General features: G+C 42.4%; 1 protein-coding gene across 1 annotated transcript; it reads right to left on the bottom strand.

The window, feature by feature from the left end:
• Nucleotides 1-910: 910 nt before the first annotated feature.
• tm4sf4 (transmembrane 4 L six family member 4) lies at nucleotides 911-16,647 on the bottom strand. Its single transcript, XM_067994606.1, has 5 exons — nucleotides 16,351-16,647; nucleotides 15,699-15,788; nucleotides 10,332-10,471; nucleotides 5,534-5,727; nucleotides 911-2,921 (listed from the first exon to the last, which is right to left on the bottom strand). The coding sequence occupies exons 1-5, from the start codon at nucleotides 16,525-16,527 to the stop codon at nucleotides 2,917-2,919; spliced, it is 606 nt and encodes a 201-aa protein (XP_067850707.1). The 5' UTR covers nucleotides 16,528-16,647; the 3' UTR covers nucleotides 911-2,916.
• Nucleotides 16,648-18,052: the final 1,405 nt, after the last annotated feature.

Here is an 18,052-nt window from a genome sequence, read left to right on the forward strand (position 1 = left end):
AAAAGTATTTCATTGGCTGTAAAGCGCTTTGGGACATCCTGCGGTCGTGAAAGGTGCTATAGAAATGCAAGTCTTCCTTTCTTATTGCTTCTAAAACTACACAGAGATCGTCTTTTGACTTCAGTGAAAATCGATGGTGTCCAGTAAAAAATAACATTGTTAGATTAACTGGCCCATAATTCCTCAATTCAGGTCTCATTCCTTTTTTTATCATTGGAGTAGCATTCGCAATACTTAGATACAGCTCACCCTCCATAAACTTGAGCTCATCCAAAACTCTGCTGCCTGTATCCTAACTTGCAGCAAGTCCTGTTCACCCATCACCCCTGTGCTCGCTGACCTACGTTGGCTCCCGGTCCAGCAGTGCCTCAAAATTAAACTTCTCATCCATGTGTTCAAATCCCTCCATGGCCTCGCCCCTCCCTATCTCTCTGTAACCTCCTTCAGCCCTACAAAGCTCTGAGAACTCTGCGTTCCTCCAATTCTGGCCTCTTGTGCATCCCCAATTTCCTTTGCCCCACCATTGGCGGCTGTGCCTTCAACCATCTAGGTCTCAAGCTCTGGAGTTCCCTCCCTAAACCTCTGCTCCTTTAAGCCACTCCTTAAAACCTACCTCCTTGACCCTCACCTGTCCTAATATCTCCTTATGTAGCTCGGTATTAAATTTTGTCTGATAACACTCCTGTGAAGTGCCTTGGGACGTTTTACTATGTTAAAGGCGCTTTATAAATGCAAGTTGTTGTTGTTGCACTTAAGGTCTTAAGGACAAAGGCAAGGTCCTTACTCATTCCTCACTCTGTGAGTATCTAAGTACAATCACTCATGGTTACCGAAAAGATAACGTGAGATTTCCAGACAGCTATTTCCCAAATAAAATGAACAATTATAACACAGAGAAACAAAGACTCCAATAAGCGTTTAATAGTTCACCATAAATATAATACAAAACTTGATTTGTGTACTTTTGTTTATTACATGAAAGCTCTTATTTTTCATAAGACACAAAGTCCTCAAAACAAGAGGTTAGTCATTGTGCACCAAAAGTTAGATTAAACACAGCTAAAGGGTTTATCTGGGACCCAGCTCACAGAGCATTTATCTGCCTGTGTTTCTGGATGAAAAGGGACGACTTCTTCCACTTTTCTAAAGGGTGATATGAAGTAAGGTTGGGGGAGGCTTGAGTGGAGCATAAACATTGGCATAGACCAGTGGGCCGAATGGCCTATTTCTGTGCTGTAAATTCTATGTAATTCTTTCTTCTTTAATTAGGAGAGAAACAAATCTGATAAAAAATATATCAGTTCCAAGAACATTTCTCCTCATTGTTTTTTCACTCATCTGCGGGGAAGAATTCCTTTGGTCACTAGATTTAGTTACACGGCTAACAGATGTGGGAAGGTTTTCTCTGGTCAGTACTGCAAATGAAATTATGAATGTGTCAAAAAGGGAAGTTCGTTTGTGACGTTGCTGCACATTGGAACCAGAAGAATTCATCCCCATAGTTACCCACTCTGCCTCAGAGGCGAAGAGGTCCATGTGTCCAGCACTTAGTTATTTCCGCAATTCCTTTACAAATAGCCAGGAACTCCATTGGAACGATATGGGAAAGGGACCCCTTCCCATCTCGTCCACAGGAAGTTTCCATCCCCTTCCAGAGAAAATCAGCCGACTGGTAAGTTCTCCCTCCGTGGGCATCTCAAGGTGTGAATTCCAGACAGGCCTTGGTTCTGATGAAGGATCCGCGCCCAAAATATTAGCTCCTCTGCTGCCTAACCTGCTGCGTGTTACCAGCGTTTTCTGTTTTTGGTCTTCATACAGCTTTCTTTTCCAGAAGGCCACCTCTCAACACAGTAACTACCACACAGCCTCTATCAATACATCATTTTTTAACCAAAAAGGAATGGGATAAGCAATCAATTGCACCTTAACCCAACCTCAGTTAAGGACACTCCTTCTTGTTAGAATTGGTAGCTGCAATGGACAAATGGCCGTAACAAGAAGTTTCATTGTAATCTTATCTTGGAATCATAGATTTATAGAGAACAGAAGGAGGCCACTCGGGCCATCGTGGATGCGCTCATTACCCCGTTAGCTGAGACCTTTCTGTCTGTTCTGGTTTGCAAGAATCTTTCTGTTCTAAATTACGCGGCAACAATTTTGATTCGTCTTTTCCATTATCTTCAAAAATACCTGAATGTTCAAGCAGAAGTTGAAATCTGTGTCACCTGCCCGGAAATAGTTGGATTTTAAATGACATTGAGGGTGGATTTTCAAATTTACCACCCGGGCTTAGAGCTGGCATTGCAGATCAGCCGCCCGTTATAGAAACTGCTGCAGTTTCTATCCATTGAAATCAATGGAAACGCAAATTGGGCACTTTCTATAACGGGCGAACGATCCATAAAGCCAGTTTTACACCCGGGCGGTGAGTTGAAGACCTACCCCAAAGTCTTTTATTAGTGAGTCAGCTCGGGTAAGAAATAAACTTGACACACATGTTTTTACACATACGCCACACTTTTTTTTTAGCAGGGTCCTCTCAAGCCAAACTGACATGAACATTTGTTCCAGCGACCCAGAAATGACTGCTAGTGATATTAAGGCATGAATGCCTAAAGCATTCGTATGAGATTCCTCTATTTTAAGCAGTTTAAACGAAACAGGTTAATGCCTCCCTTAAAATTGTTGACCGAGGACTGCCACACGAATTCAATAGGCTCGCTTCCACATTCTGAGCTCAACAGATTTCTTCAGGGAACAAAATAACATCTTCGTGTGTTCCTCTTCGGAAGCATTGCAAGTCCTTGTGGCAAAGGAAGTCAAAAGAAAGTTTGGTGCAGCTGTTTAGCCCCAAATACCGGACAGCTCGTTCAGGTTTCGAGCAATCCGCGTCATCTTGGGAGTTGGATGGCGCCATTAGGCTAAAAAGAGAAATAGAAAAAAATAAGGCATTTTTAAAAAAAAAACTTTTATTGAAAACTGTGAAACATGCAATTACTTTTACAAACTATGGCCACGGATTTTCAGATTGTAGTGGGAGCATCTTCAGCAGAGCAGGGCTCTGGGGCTGCTAACACAGGTTGCTCTTTGCTCCCCGTCTCTGTCGACCGTACGACGCTGGGGATGCGGCAGAGCAAGTTTCCTGCCCCAGATCCTCTGGAAAATTGGCGGCAGGGAGAGGTCGGAAAATCTATCCCCATATTTTTACTTTGGAAGCATTGCAACAGTTAAGCATGATCAGATTAAATCGGTTCCCATGATTTATTAACGCAACGTGTTTCTGCTGCATCCCCGATTTTAATCCCTCCACCATTGGCGGCCGTGCCTTCAGCTGCTTGGGCCCAAAGCTCTGGAATTCCCTCCCTAAACCTCTCTGCCTCTCCACCTCTCTCTCCTCCTTTAAGACGCTCCTTAAAAGCTACCTCTTTGACCAAGCTTTTGGTCACCAGTCCTAATATCTCTTTATGTGGCTCAGTGTCAAATTTTGTTTGGTAATCACTCCTGTGAAGTGCTTGGGATGTTTTACTATGTTAAAGGTGCTATAAAAATGCAAGCTGTTCAGTGTTAGTTCAGTGTTTTGTGAAGCAGAATAGTCAATACATATTATTGATACTGCATCCTAAAAAATTTATAGGATCATACAGTACAGAAGGAGGCCATTCAGCCCCCCATGCCTGTGTCAACTCTTTGAAAGAGCTATCCAATTAGTCCCACTCCCCTGCTCTTTCCCCATAATCCTGCAATGTTTTCCTTTTCAAGTATTTATCCAATTCCCTTTTGAAAGTTACGATTGAATCTCCTTGCACCACCCTTCCAGGCAATGTTTCACAACAAATCGCTGTGTGGAAAAAATTCTCCTCATCTCACCTCTGGTTCTTCTGTCAATTATCTTAATTCCATCTCTGCACAACAATGTAAAGGTTCTTTCCCCAGCCTCAAGGATATACTTTTCCTCCAATCGCAGAAGAGTATCTATAAGAGTGGTGAGAATGTGGAACTCCTTGCCACAGGGAGTGGTTGAAGCAGAGCAGCGCTGACATATTTAAGGGAAGGCTTGATGCACACATGACTGAGAAGGGATTAGAGGGATTTTGGGGCAGCATGGAAAGTGGTAATCAGAATGGGAGGAAGCTTGTGTGGCATATAAACACAGACATAGACCAGTTGGGCCGAATGGCCTGTTTCTCTGCCATAGGTTCTATGAAATTCTATGTAATATCCCCTACACCTTGTGCTATCTCTGAATGAGATGATCAGTTTGGTGCCAATTTGCATCAAATTAGGAGCAGTTTATGCTCTGGTTACATGCCTGAAAGGAACTAGATTGAGTTGAGTGCCCAAAACTCTTTTCATTCTGACCTTTACAATGTGCAAAGAGAGACTTCCATTCTATCAATTTTGCCTGGATTGAAACCTAGGTGAAGCATGAGTCGAAAAGGCTTTCTTAAATAAATCAATGTACACAGCCGTTAATACTTCATATTGGGGGTGTGGCCACAATTGGGCCTCAGAGGGTCACGGCCCACCCAATTAGCACCCAGACTCATCGCCCCCCTGCAAAACCTGAGCCTGTGTGAATGCTACTCTGGTGAAATGCAGCAGCAGAGGAGCCTAGCATAGATTCCCCCCCAGAGTTAGCAGTCAAACACGAGCGGAGCAGCAAAGTCCAGCCTTAAGACACACGCTACGAGGGAGTTGGGCCACTGGAAAAGGCGATCGGAATAAGAGTAAGAGACAGATAACACGAGTGGATGTGGGCGGATCTCTAACTGTACCGTCCTGTTCATCTGTCTCTAAAATGCTTCAACACTGAGCCCACTGGGGTGATTGGGAGGGAGCAGCAATTAAAACAAAGCAGCGACTTGGGTTGTTTGTACACTGCAATATAAACGATTTGCTGTGACGTCAGACCTTTGGGGCCCACCCAAATTTCCATTCCTAGCTACGTCACAGACATTAAAGTAGCAAGTGTTTCCTTGCAGGGTAGGAAAAGAGGAAAGCTAAATGCCAGGGCCGCTCAAATTACTTACAGATTCTACCGGTCTTCTTCAGAGGGTATCACTCTTGCCTCTGAGTCAGAAGGTCACGTGTTCAAGACCCACTCCAGAGCACATAATCTAGGCTGATACTCCCAGTGCAGTACCAAGGGAGTGCGTCACTGTCTTTCGAATGAGATGTTAAACCAAGTCTGCCCTCTCAGGTGGAAGTAAAAGATCCCATGGCACTATTTTGAAGAAGAGCAGGGGAGTTCTCCCCGGCGTCCTCTTTACTTCAAACATGTCAAACTCTTTCTTAAAACAGTGGACATGGGAACCTGTTAATGAATGTTAACCCATTTGTTACCAATAAAGGCACAGTGCAATCTCAACCCATTTGTTTCTAACACAACTGGAACAAATCCTCCCTGCAGAGAAGGCAGGTAAGGGTTTATTTGAAGTATTTTTGCCTCATAAACACATAAATTGGTTTGGAACAAAACTGGAAGGCAAATGATATGGTAGTCTTTAACAGTGTAAGTAATGATGTGGGTTACCTGAACCGCAGCAGGAGCAGCAGCTGCACTCGCCACAGATAAATCCAATCAGTCCGTTGACAACTTGAATGGCACAAAGAACGAGCTGAACTCCACTCATCACCAACAAGAGAGCGAACAATGTGACGTGCCAGGTGACTATATTGGGGGGTTTGTAACATGTATCCCACATGGAGTGATTGCCCAGGTAATCGCTGCCAAAACAAAGAGACAAAGCACAAAGACTGAAAACTATTCAACAAACCTATTTGTTGAATCATACAGCGCAGAAGGAGGCCGATCATGCCCATCGAGTCTCTCTGAAAGAGTTATCCAATTAGTCCCACGCCCCTGCTCTTTCCCCATGGTCCTGCAAATTTTTCCTCTTCAAGTATTTATCCAATTCCCTTTTGAAAGTTACTATACTATTCCACCACCCTTTCAGGCAATGCATTGCAGATCATAACAACTCGCTGTGTAAAAAAATTTTCTTTATCCCCCCCACCTGATTCTTTTGCCAATTATCTTGAATCTGTAATAAAAACAGAAAATGCTAGAAAACATTCAACTGGTGAGGCAGCATCTGTGGAGAGAGAAACAGTTAATGTTTCAGGTCGATGACCTTTCAATGACCATAGAGTTCTGATGAAAGGTCATTGATCTGAAACGTTAACTCTGTTTCTCTCTCCACGGACCCGTTGAGTGTTTCCAACATTTTCTGTTTTTATTTCAGATTTCCAGCATCCGCAGTATTTTGCTTTTTTTTAATCTTAAAATCCTCTGGTTACTTCCACCACCCTTTCAGGCAGTGCATTCCAGATCATAACAACCCACTGCGCAAAAAAAAATTTTCCTCCTCTCCCCTCTTATTCTTTTGTCAGTTTTCTTAAATCTACGTCCTTTAGTTACTGACCCTCCTACCCTCCTGGAAACAGTTTCTCCCTATCTATTCTAACAAAACCCTTCATAAATTTGAACACGTCTATTAAATCTTCCCTTAACCTTCTCTGCTCTAAGGAGAACAACTCCAGCTTCTCTGGTCTCTCCAGATAACTGAACTACCTCATCCCTGCTACCATTCTGGTAAATCTCCTCTGCACCCTCTCCGAGACCTTGACATCCTTCCTGAAGTGTGGAGCCCAGAATTGGACACAATACTCCAGCTGAGGCCCAACCAGCGATTTATAAAGGTTTAGCACAACTTCCTTGTTTTTGTACTCTGTGCCTCTATTTATAAAGCCCAGGATCCCGTATTCTTTTTTCGACGACTTTATCAACTTGTCCTGCCACCTTCAAATATTGTGTATGTGAACCCCAAGGTCTCTCTGTTCCTTTAAAAATGTACCATTTTCAGATCACTATGTTCTCTTATTTTCCTGTGCTTATGGCAATGAATTTCCTGATTTCTCCTGATTCGACGGAAGATAGAGTCATAGAAGTTTACAACATGGAAACAGGCCCTTCGGCCCAACATGTCCATGTCGCCCAGTTTATACCACTAAGCTAGTCCCAATTGCCTGCACTTGGCCCATATCCCTCTATACCCATCTTACCCATGTAACTGTCCAAATGCTTTTTAAAAGACAAAATTGTACCCGCCTCTACTACTGCCTCTGGCAGCTCGTTCCAGACACGCACCACTCTTTGAGTGAAAAAATTGCCCCTCTGGACCCTTTTGTATCTCTCCCCTCTCACCTTAAATCTATGTCCCCTCGTTATAGACTCCCCTACCTTTGGGAAAAGATTTTGACTATCTACCTTATCTGTGCCCCTCATTATTTTATAGACTTCTATAAGATCACCCCTTAACCTCCTACTCTCCAGGGAAAAAAGTCCCAGTCTATCTAACCTCTCCCTATAAGTCAAACCATCAAGTCCCGGTAGCATCCTAGTAAATCTTTTCTGCACTCTTTCTAGTTTAATAATATCCTTTCTATAATAGGGTGACCAGAACTGTACACAGTGCAAACCCCAAGTGTTTGCCTCGTTTCTCCGGGATTGGCGCAGATCTTCTGCGGAAGTTTCAGTGGACAATCGGGAGAAAGCCCCCACGGAAATTTGACCCCTTTGCACCGTCCGAAAAATGATTCCGTGCCCATTAAACTTGGAAGCTGTGCTTTCGTTATCAAAACATAAAAATGAAAGTCAGAGATAAATCGTCTCTGGGAACAGGCCCAGGCCGATTGAACTGGAAAGCAGTGAGGGTAAGGCGCCTCATTTTAGGAGCAAATTGAATGAAAATACAAGGAAACAAAAAGGATATACCGGAAAAGTCTGACCAGGATATGGGAGCTGGGCTCGTGTTTCTGAATTGCCTGACACAGGCTGTTATGGTTTATGGTATTGCCTATCTCCTTTTAGATTATACTGGTGTAATTACTCCCAGATGTCAAAATTAACTGTTTTGAGCAGATGGCAAACAGTCAATAATTATTACATAACTTAAAGCGAGTCGTATCAGACTTAAGTAATGAGTCAGCACCATAGTTTAGTATTTTGAGTCTTTGCAATACATTAAATACTGGATTCAAAAGCAGCCTAACCATGTAGCACTGCTCGGGGTTATATACACCGGCATATTGCACTGCAGACTTACTTGGGTTTGAAACCTACATCTGTGACAATTCTTTATTTGTTTGGACTAATATATACTGAATTCAAACACACGTGCCTAAGCTTTGTGGGCTTTGGTGTACACACTCCTTCTGCCTGCTGATCTAACAGAAGGCTGCATGTCAACTGGAGTACACTGCCTGAAAGGGTGGTGGAAGCAGATTCAACAGTAACTTTCAAAAAGGAACTGGATATACACTTAAAAAGGAAAAATTTGCAGAGCTATGGGGAAAGAACGGGGGGAGTGAGACTAATTGGATAGCTCTTTCAAAGAGGCAGCATGGGCATGATGGGCCGAATAGCCTCCTTCTGTGCTGTATGATTCTATGAGCTTCAGGATTTAAGTAATTGGGTCTTTTAAAAAAAAAATAGGCGGTGAAATTACACTGTTCATTAATAGCGCACAAAAGTTTAGAGGGTTATTTATGCCACTGAGGCAGGAAACTTGCCTGTCACCAGCACATTACCCCTTTAACACATTCATAACGACATTCCTTTGTCCAGTATTTGAACAGCGGCAGTAACCTACTTAAAGGGTTTAATGCCTCCCTGGAAGTAGCAGTAAAAGATAGTGCTGGTTTTGGATACATGTATGAAAAATTTTCAATCAATTTTTCATAAAAAGGTTCACAAAATATGCATGCCCACGCAAAATGTGGCTTATTTTTATGTTTGAAAACAACTAGCATTTTCAGATGATTTGCAGAAAGGATTAATACTCTCTGGATGTTTTAAATAGACCAGCAGGTCTATAGGTTAAGATATGTTTGGAGTGAAGGCGAATTGTTGGAACGGTGTAAAGGGAAGTTTATTCTGCATCTAATCCATAGTAAACACGACCCAGGGAGTCAACAACAACAACTTGCCTTTATATAAGCTCACTGGTGATAGGGTCATAAAAGTCTACCATTCCCCAGCAATATTTTGATGAATACAAAGTTTGTAATGGGAAAAACAAATGTAATATTCAGATTATAGTCCATCAGAGCTCTACTGCTTTCAGTGCAATCCAGTGAAACTGTCAATCTCTCTGGAATATTATTCATTTATCGTTTGACTCCGGCCTTTTGTCCATCTCCCCCCACCCCCACTCCTTCATCCCACCATCAGCAGCCCGTGCCTTCAGTTATTTAAGCCCCACTTCAGGAATTCCCTCCTGAAGCCTCTCCATCTCCATCTCCATCTCCTCCTTTTAAGATCCTCCTTTAAACCTACGTCTTTGACCAAACTTTTGGTCACCCCTCCTAATATCTCCTTCTTTGGCCCAGTGTGCATTTTTGTCTGATGGCGCTGCTGTGAAGCGCCTTGGGATGTTTTTTCCACGTTAAAGGCACTATATAAATGCAAGTTGTTGCTGTTGATTATTTTTGAGAATATTTACAGCTCCCATTCTTCCTTCTTCATCTCCATTTAGAAACGGCACCTTTCTAAGTTGGGAAATCTAGTTGAATGTGAAAGGTCAAGTACACCATCAAGGTTGGTCAGAATAGGGAATAAATGCAAGAACAATCAAAAAATAATGGTTAGGTGATACTAAAGGGGGAGTTTTAACTCCAGGGCGGCCACCCACCTGGGAGCTGCAGTGGGAGGCCTGGTCCATTTTAACAGCTGGACCTTATTGACATCCTAGAAGCCCAGATATGGGAACAGTATTCAACTGAGATGTGAAAGAGGGGAGCAAAATGTAATTTAAATGGGGCAAAAAGCAGGTTTTAGAATAACTGTTCATGCAAAATGATTCACCATTAAAGGGTGTTGTTCCCAATTTGCCAGGTTGGGCTCCTGGAGCTGTTTACTGACATTAAACATTAAAATTGCCCCAGTGCAACAGACACTTCATCCTCAATGATTTTCTCAACAATGAAATTCTATTTGATTATAATTTGTGCATGAGATGGCAGGATGATGGTGTTCAGTACACTAAAGCAGCTTGAAATGGCCCTGTGTCCTTAATGACTGGGTAGTTGTAATAAAAGAGTGATTAAAATGGGCTAACGGATGCCTTTTCGGAATCTAGCCCCAGATCTAAATAATAGTCAATTGACGTTTAGTGCTCTTTGCTGAGGTTGTGGCATTGTCACTTAGGTTTGCGTTGGACAAGTGTTGCTAACAGGGTACCTCTGGGGACTTTGGAGAAGTTAGAATTTCAACAAACTGGTACAGTGATGCCAAATCCAAAAGGGTCTAAATGGGTGATGTTTCTTACCCATCCTTAAAGGGGTAGGTATAGTTGCTGCTGCCATTTACGATACATTTTGGACCTATATTGAGGCCCACTGAAGAAACGATGAAACAGTAGGCAGCTCCTGCCACGCCTATCCCAGCAAAGATGACAGAGGAGAAATTCTAGGTAAAGACAAAACAACAAATTAATTAAAATATGATCTTAACAAACATAAAGATTGAACAAGGCAAAGTTGCATTGTCTTTTAACGGATCAAATCTGATCTCTCTATAATACCCATTTTCACTGTAATTCAGACTTTCTTAACATACAGTTTGGACTCTCTTATTAACAAGGATACCCTTGTGTCAGACAAAACTCTCCCTTTATCCAAGAGTTTGTGTTATGCCAAGAAGGTAGTCTATATTGGAATATATAGGAAAATTTGAATCTTTTGTGTCGGAATCAATTCTCCATCTGAACATGGGAGATAGAAATATTTTTTTAAATTTTTGGATTCAAGCAATTTATTTCAATAAACCCCTGTTGGAACTGCATTAATATATAGAATCATGGAATCGTAGAATGGTTACAGCACGGAAGGAGACCATTCGACTCATCGAGCTCGAGCCGGGTCTTGGTAAGAGCAATCCAGTATACATAAATAATATATAGATGAACATTCAAGTTTGCCACATGAACAGTTTCTTTGCTCAATCAGCTATCTCACCTGAGGAAAGTACGGTTGGACTTTCTCACATTTGGACAAAATAATCATGAGCCATTAAGGGATAAAACATATTTAATTTTTAAAAATTTATATCTTTGAAATTAGGCTGACTTTCGCTTTGGTTTTTTAAAATTTTAAAATAAAGAAGAAAGTATGACACAAAGATCGGCATTAAACTAAGACCCCATTCTGGACACTTACTTGATCTGTAAATTCTGTTTGTCAGCTCCGGGAGTTAATGGGCCAGAATTTGGTGGCAAAATAACGTTGAGTTTAATGGCGATTGCCCTTATTAGTGTGTAAATAACCCAGCAATTTGTGGTGAGGAAGCGATACCTCGTGAATCGCCACAAGTTGCTGGATGATTTGTGTCGCTCCGCCGTTAGCCTCGGAAAACGGGAACTCGTCCTTAACCTCACCGTGAGTTTCAAGAAATTGCTGCATTTGCGTTGTTAAAACAAATTAAGCTCACCACAGAAAATTGGTACTTAACGACGTAAGGACCCTTTCGATGACAAGATTTAAGTTCCTACAATGTCACTCAACTCTCCGGCCCAGAGAGGGAACAATTGAAACTGAGGAGTCTCACTCCTGCAGGTAGTAAATTGTTGTTAGAGGATTTAATTATTTTTCTTACTTTTCCTTTCAGTCTCTTTTTTCTCTCTCTCTTAATCCAATCTTTCCCTCTCTTTATTCCTCTCTCTGCACCTGTTTTGGCTCTAATTCACCCTATTTCCTTTTCCGTCGTTCCTCTGTTTCTTTTTCTATCCTTAAATCTCATTGTTTAAGTAGATAGACTGTTGGTCCCGTCGTTCACCAAGGTCCCAGATGCCCAGATGCCCTCGCCACGCCGTTCTCAGCTCGCACTTCTAATAATTTGCCGAGCTGAAGGGTGAGGGGAAAAAGTCTAACGAGATGCCCCACTCCAGCAAAATCTGAGCGGTTAGCTTCTCTTTGTCAGCTCCATTAAAATCAAGAGGTAAGTTGTTGTCAATATCGCTCCGGATGCAGAACTTTGCATGCCAGCGAAGCATACTGGAATCTCGGGATCACTCCCTCACCCCACCATTTTCTGTCCATTAATCTTAATGGATGGAAAATCATTGGGGAGGGAGATTGCATGTCTGAATTTCTGATATGTGATCTGAGTGCAAAAATAATAAATCCTAAAAGAAAATCTTTCTAGTTTGAAAGATTTAAGTTGACTAAATTGGTAAATAGAATTATGTTTTATCCCTTAACAAGTCTTGCTTGTCTTGTTCAAATGCTTCAAGACAGGAAATATTTGAGGCAGAGACCATTGCATCATTTAAGTCAAAGTGGATATCAGCACTTGAAGCAAAGGAAGATACAAGGCCACCAGAAGAGAGAGAGAGAGAGAGAGCAGGGCAGTGGGGTTAGTTTTAGATTGTTCTAGCAAAGAGGGGCACTGATGACATGGACCAAATGGCTTCCTTCTGTGCTGCAAACATAAGAATATAAGAAATAGGAGCAGGAGTAGGCCATGCGATCCCGTGGGCCTGCTCCGCCATTCAATAAGATTATGGCTGAACTTCTACCTCAACTCCACATTCCCGCCCGATCCCCATATCCCTTGATTCCCTTTGTGTCCAAAAATCTATCGATCTCAGTCTTGAATATACTCAACGACTGAGCATCCACAGCCCCCTGGCGCACAGAATTCCAAAATTTACAACCCCCTGAGTGAAGAAATATTTCCTTGTCTCGGTCCTAAATGGCCGACCCTTTATCTTGAGACTATGACCCCTAGTTCTAGACTCTCCAGCCAGAGTAAACAGTCTCTCAGCATCTATCCTGTCAAGCCCTCAAAGAATTTTATACGTTTCAATGAGATCACTTCTCATTCTTCTAAACTGCAGAAAATATAGGTCCATTCTACCCAATCTTTCCTCATAGGACAACTCTCTCATCCCAAGAATCAATCTACTGAACATTTGTTGCACCTCCTCTAAGGCAAGTATATCCTTCCTTAGGTAAGGAGACCAAAACTGTACACAATTCCAGGTGAGGTCTCATCAGAGCCCTAAATATTGCAGCAAGACCTCCAACCCCTTATACTCTTATACTCCAACCCCCTTGCAATAAAGGCTGACATCTGCGGTTCTAAATACAAGAAAGTTTAACTTTTCTTTTCTTGGGTAAGCTGATGCTTGAGTATAGAAGATTAAGGGGTAATCTAATTGAGGTGTTTAAGATGGTTAAAGGATTTGATAGGGTTGATAGAGAGAAACTATTTCCTCTGGTGGGAGAGTCCAGAACAAGGGGGCATAACCTTAAAATTAGAGCTAGGCAGATTGGGGATGATGTCAGGAAGCACTTCTTTACACAAAGGGTAGTGGAAATCTGGAGCTCTCTTCCCAAAAAACTGTTGGGACTGGAGGCCAATTGAAAATTTCAAAACTGAGATTGATAGGTTTTTGTTAGGCAAGGGTGTTAAGGGTTACCGAATCAAGGCAAGTAAATGGAGTTAAGATACAGATCTGCCATTATCTAATTAGATAGTGGAACAGGCTCGAGGGGTTGTATGGCCTACTCCTGTGTTCTTATGATCAGGGTAAGGGACGATCACAAGGAGCAAACAAACAGAATTTACAAAATGCAAGCAAACAACTTAGGCTAAACATAAACACGGGAACGTTGAAAGTTCTTGTCATGGAAAACCCTGAGATTAACATTGACGAATGGATGGATAAATTTGTAAATCTTGGTACAATGATTGCTGACGGCGGGAGGTGTAGCGACAAAATGAAAAGGATTGTCCTGGCAGCCGCGAGCTGCTGTAAGTTAAAGGTGATGTGGAAAGCAAGGAGTGTCACCTTCCAAACCAAAGGCAGATTATATGGAGTAAATGTTACGCTGCATCCCTCCTTGGTGCTGTGCATTTCCGCTAAGATTGTTAAGGGCAGCAATGACTTACTTGAGCTACACGCTAGAAATTTCTAGCATCGGCTCAGGAACAACACGACACTAAAGGTATTTGGGTTGAGCAATATTGTAGTGGACAGAATTATTGGAAGAATACTCAGATGGTTTGGACATATAAACAAGAGTCAGTGATGATAGACTGGCAAAGATCGTTCTGCATTCTTGCTTAGAAGAATAAACTCCAAGAGGAAGACCACGGAATCGTGGGTTTGACTGTATTGAAGATGATGTTAGAGCTGAGCAATTTGGAGCTAAATTTCCATCTGTAGCGCTAATGGCACAGAGCTTCAAGCACTGGGCGTCCACACTGGGAACCTGGGCGTGCAGCCTCATGGTTTTCCACCCAACACAATTGAGGACAGAAAATCATGGCGGGAGCATTTGTGATATATGCACCTGCTTCACAAAGCTCGGCACGAAGTGTACTAAAACTGGCGATAAGGAGCATTGATTTAAAATGAGAATCAGGCGGTTTCTATAACGGGCAGCCACCCGTCAGTTTTGAGCCCGGGTGGCAAGATGAAAACCTACACCCCCAGTAGTTCTCACTGGAAAAGAGGAACGGGTTAAGACCGGAATAATGCACATCTCTCAGTTTCACTATTCAGAGCAAATAAATCCTCTGTAGTTGTCCTTGATAGTTTTACATTGAGAAACAAAGTAATAACTGCATCTGCAGCTCAAGGGATTCATTCTAAATGTTTTTTTTGCAGATAGTGGGGACCGCAGTGTTCTGACTTTAATCATTTAAAGCTTCAACGATCGCTAATTGGGTAAATGGGCCATGGTGTAATACAGATCCCTATAAACCAGAAGGACCGGGATTTGATCACTGGCCTGTGCTGCGTTAGTTAACCACGGCTGGGTCAGCAATTGGGGTGCAAGAATGGACCCCAGTGTTCCTGGGCTAGGAAGGAGGGGGAAATCAGCCTGGTATAATGATGCTCTCCACGGTCAAATTCCCTGACAATGCTCACTATCTAGACTCACACCTAAAATTGGAAGGATTTCACCTTGTCCAGGACAGTAGAGCCAGAGGACGTGACCTGCACTTGAAGTGGGGGAGGGGGGTAAATTCGGAAACTAACCTGTGGAAACATTATTTCAGTGAGCGAGTGGTCAATTGATGGGAGACGGTGGAAGCAGTCAGTATTGATTCATTCAAGTGCAAATTAGATAGATTTTTAAATTAGAAAATAACATTTTAGGATATGATATATGAGTAATTTGAGCCATGACATGTGGTAAGTGTAACATGCTCGGTGAACAGGTGACTTTGGACCTATGGTTCCCAAATGCTCTCCACCACTGGGATTTTCCTTGCCTCATGCCTGGGTCTGTTATAGAGATTGATTGCTATGATTAGTTTAAAAACAACATTTTTGGTTGTTTCAGGTGGCTACCAGGATGGTTGAAGGCAAATTAGATGGTCAGTGGCCTTTTTTCATCCAGCAATTGCTATGTTCACAACAAATCTCGAAACAGGAGAAAATCTTCCCTCTATGATATGATTAGGCGACAATGTTTAGACCCTCATCTGTAATGGCGGTGTGGAGTTCCAGCATGTTGCTGCTACACGCCCTCCCACTGCTTTATTCCCCTCCGATTTCTCCATAGGACATCTTCTGCTGTGCTGGCAGCAGCAACTCTTGTTCAAGACCGACATTGGTAGCAGTCAGGGAGAGGGGAAGAAGACTTTTGGGGAAAATCCAGGAGATTCCCACAATCCTTACCGCAAATCTTTTACCGCAGCTCTCGTTTCCACAACACCCACAGCAGTCGTTATTTTCCATCCCCATGAACACCAAAACCGGGAACACCATCTGCAGTCATTTAAAAAAAAGACATATTAGATCGGCCAAATAAATATCGGAGCAGTTCAGGTATTCGACTACTTGATAATAGGGATTAAAAGTGAACGGAAAGGGACAGAGGACTGCTTCTCAAATTTGAAATTGTAATGATACTATCAGAAATGTTTTGCAAGAGTAAATAAAATCTTTATTGCAATAGCGCACGTCGTATAAAATTCCTCTGTCTGTTACTTTAACTGAGGTAGTAGATATTAATCCGGGTTAAAACTTCTGTTAAAATAGCAGACAGAAAAGCCTTGAAATGACACCGTGGGATAACAGCCTGCCACAGCTCAAAGCGTGACCTGTAATTCCTGTGTCAATATTTTAAGAGAGAGACAGCACTGCTAATGGTGAGAGAACCTGGGACAAAGTGTTTGTACTTTAATATCGCACGGAGTAATTTCAGAGCGAGTGTTCTTAACTTTTTAATTTTTAATTTGAAGTTTTATTTGAATTGCTGCAGCTGGACTTCAAAACTATCATTCCCATCCCTCCGCAAAATTGACAAATTTTACAAAATGTGACTTACCAGTAATCCAGATCCTATAATCCCACTGAAACACCAGACGCTGTCCGCCAGTTGCTCTGGAGTATTATATCCCGTTTCTCCATTCGGGAAAAAAAGCAGCGTATTCACAATAATGCAGAGAATAGCCAGAGGAACGAGCGTGATGCCAAGGCACTTAGCACATTTTCCGTAGCACATGGCGGCAATTGGGCTGGGTCAGTTTCAGTGTGAATTTCACCCTCTGATCTGCTCCGAGCGGGAGAGGGAAAAAAAAATGTTACTTCCCGAGCGTTGATGACAGGGACACACACACACACACAGATGGGACACTGAATCTTGGCCGAGTTTATATACAGCAGCCCCAGATAAGATATCGATGGCATTACGTTTGGTCAGACATTGCCCTGGTTACGTGGAGAGGGAGGAGATGGAACCAAGAAAAGTCCCAATTTACCATGGCAACTATCTGTTTCTGTTAATAATTCACCAGTGTCCAGTGGTACATTTAGGGTTCACGAGGTCTTTTTGTGCAGGCAATGCAGAACTAGCGCCAGCTCAATGCGTGCTCCTTCCACACCCAGATATTTTAGGATTATGAATGCCTGAAAAAAAATCCTTGCTCAAGATCTCGGTCCCATCTCACTCCCCTCCCCAATCCACTACTTGAGTTTGAAAGGTGTTTCACAAGATTATTCTCGCGTTTGGCGCTACATTGCGGGGTGGGGGGCAGTCTAATAGCATTGAGTTCAAAAAGATATTTTTAAAATTCCGATTATAGCGGGGTAATGAATCAATATTTTTTTATTAGTTTAACACTCCAGGTAACAGGCAGAGTAAGAGAGTGTTGTTCATTCAGTGCCAGCAGGATTTATCATCTTTTGACCTTTTCAAGTTTTGGGGAGGGGTGATATCCTTTGGCCCCAGACTTTAACGGATGAAATATTGTGCAGGCCACGAATTGGGCGCATTGACCTATATTCCCAAATTCTCCATACGCGTTTCTGTTGCATGAAGCTGTCGGCTGGCAGAGCTAATGTGGGAAATTCTAGCAAAACCGTAAAAGTGTTCTAAAGGAACGGATTGATGGTTTCGGTAGAAATATTGACCAGAGGAAACCTCCCTATGTCTGGAATTGTTAGTTACAGTTTATAAGTGATTGATTAAAACTCTCTGTATATCGCTCTGTCCCACTCTCGCTCTCTCTGTCTTTCTGTATCTCTCTGCCTGTATCTCTATCTTTGTATCTTTCTTTGTCACTCTGTATCTCTCTCTCTGCATCTCTCTGTCCCTCTGTCTCTTTATATCTCTCTCTGACTGTATCTCTCTGCATCGCTTTCTCTGTATCTCTCGCTCTCTTCTCTTTCCCTGTCTCTCTGTAGCTCTCTCTGTACCTCTCTCCCTGTATCTCTCTCTCTGCCTCTCCCTCACCCACACATTGAATTATTTTATTGTACGCAAGCAGGAACATTAATTTTTTCCCCCAATTTCTATGCTAAATTCACAATTTTTGAGGTTTGGCGGATTGGTAAAAATGGATTTTCTCTTGACTTTGCAATTAAAAAGTTTGAATTCTCCACGGCCTTTGTGCTGAAAATTGGGTCCTGAGATGCATGTGCATCATATTCTTGATGTCATCATGCACACAGCATGATGTATGTGTAGTATGTGACACACGTCATGTGCAGCACACAAGGTATGTGACGGCAGCATCAGTGTGATCGCC

This window comes from Heptranchias perlo, chromosome 13 (assembly GCF_035084215.1).
Source record: "Heptranchias perlo isolate sHepPer1 chromosome 13, sHepPer1.hap1, whole genome shotgun sequence".
Taxonomy (NCBI): domain Eukaryota; kingdom Metazoa; phylum Chordata; class Chondrichthyes; order Hexanchiformes; family Hexanchidae; genus Heptranchias; species Heptranchias perlo.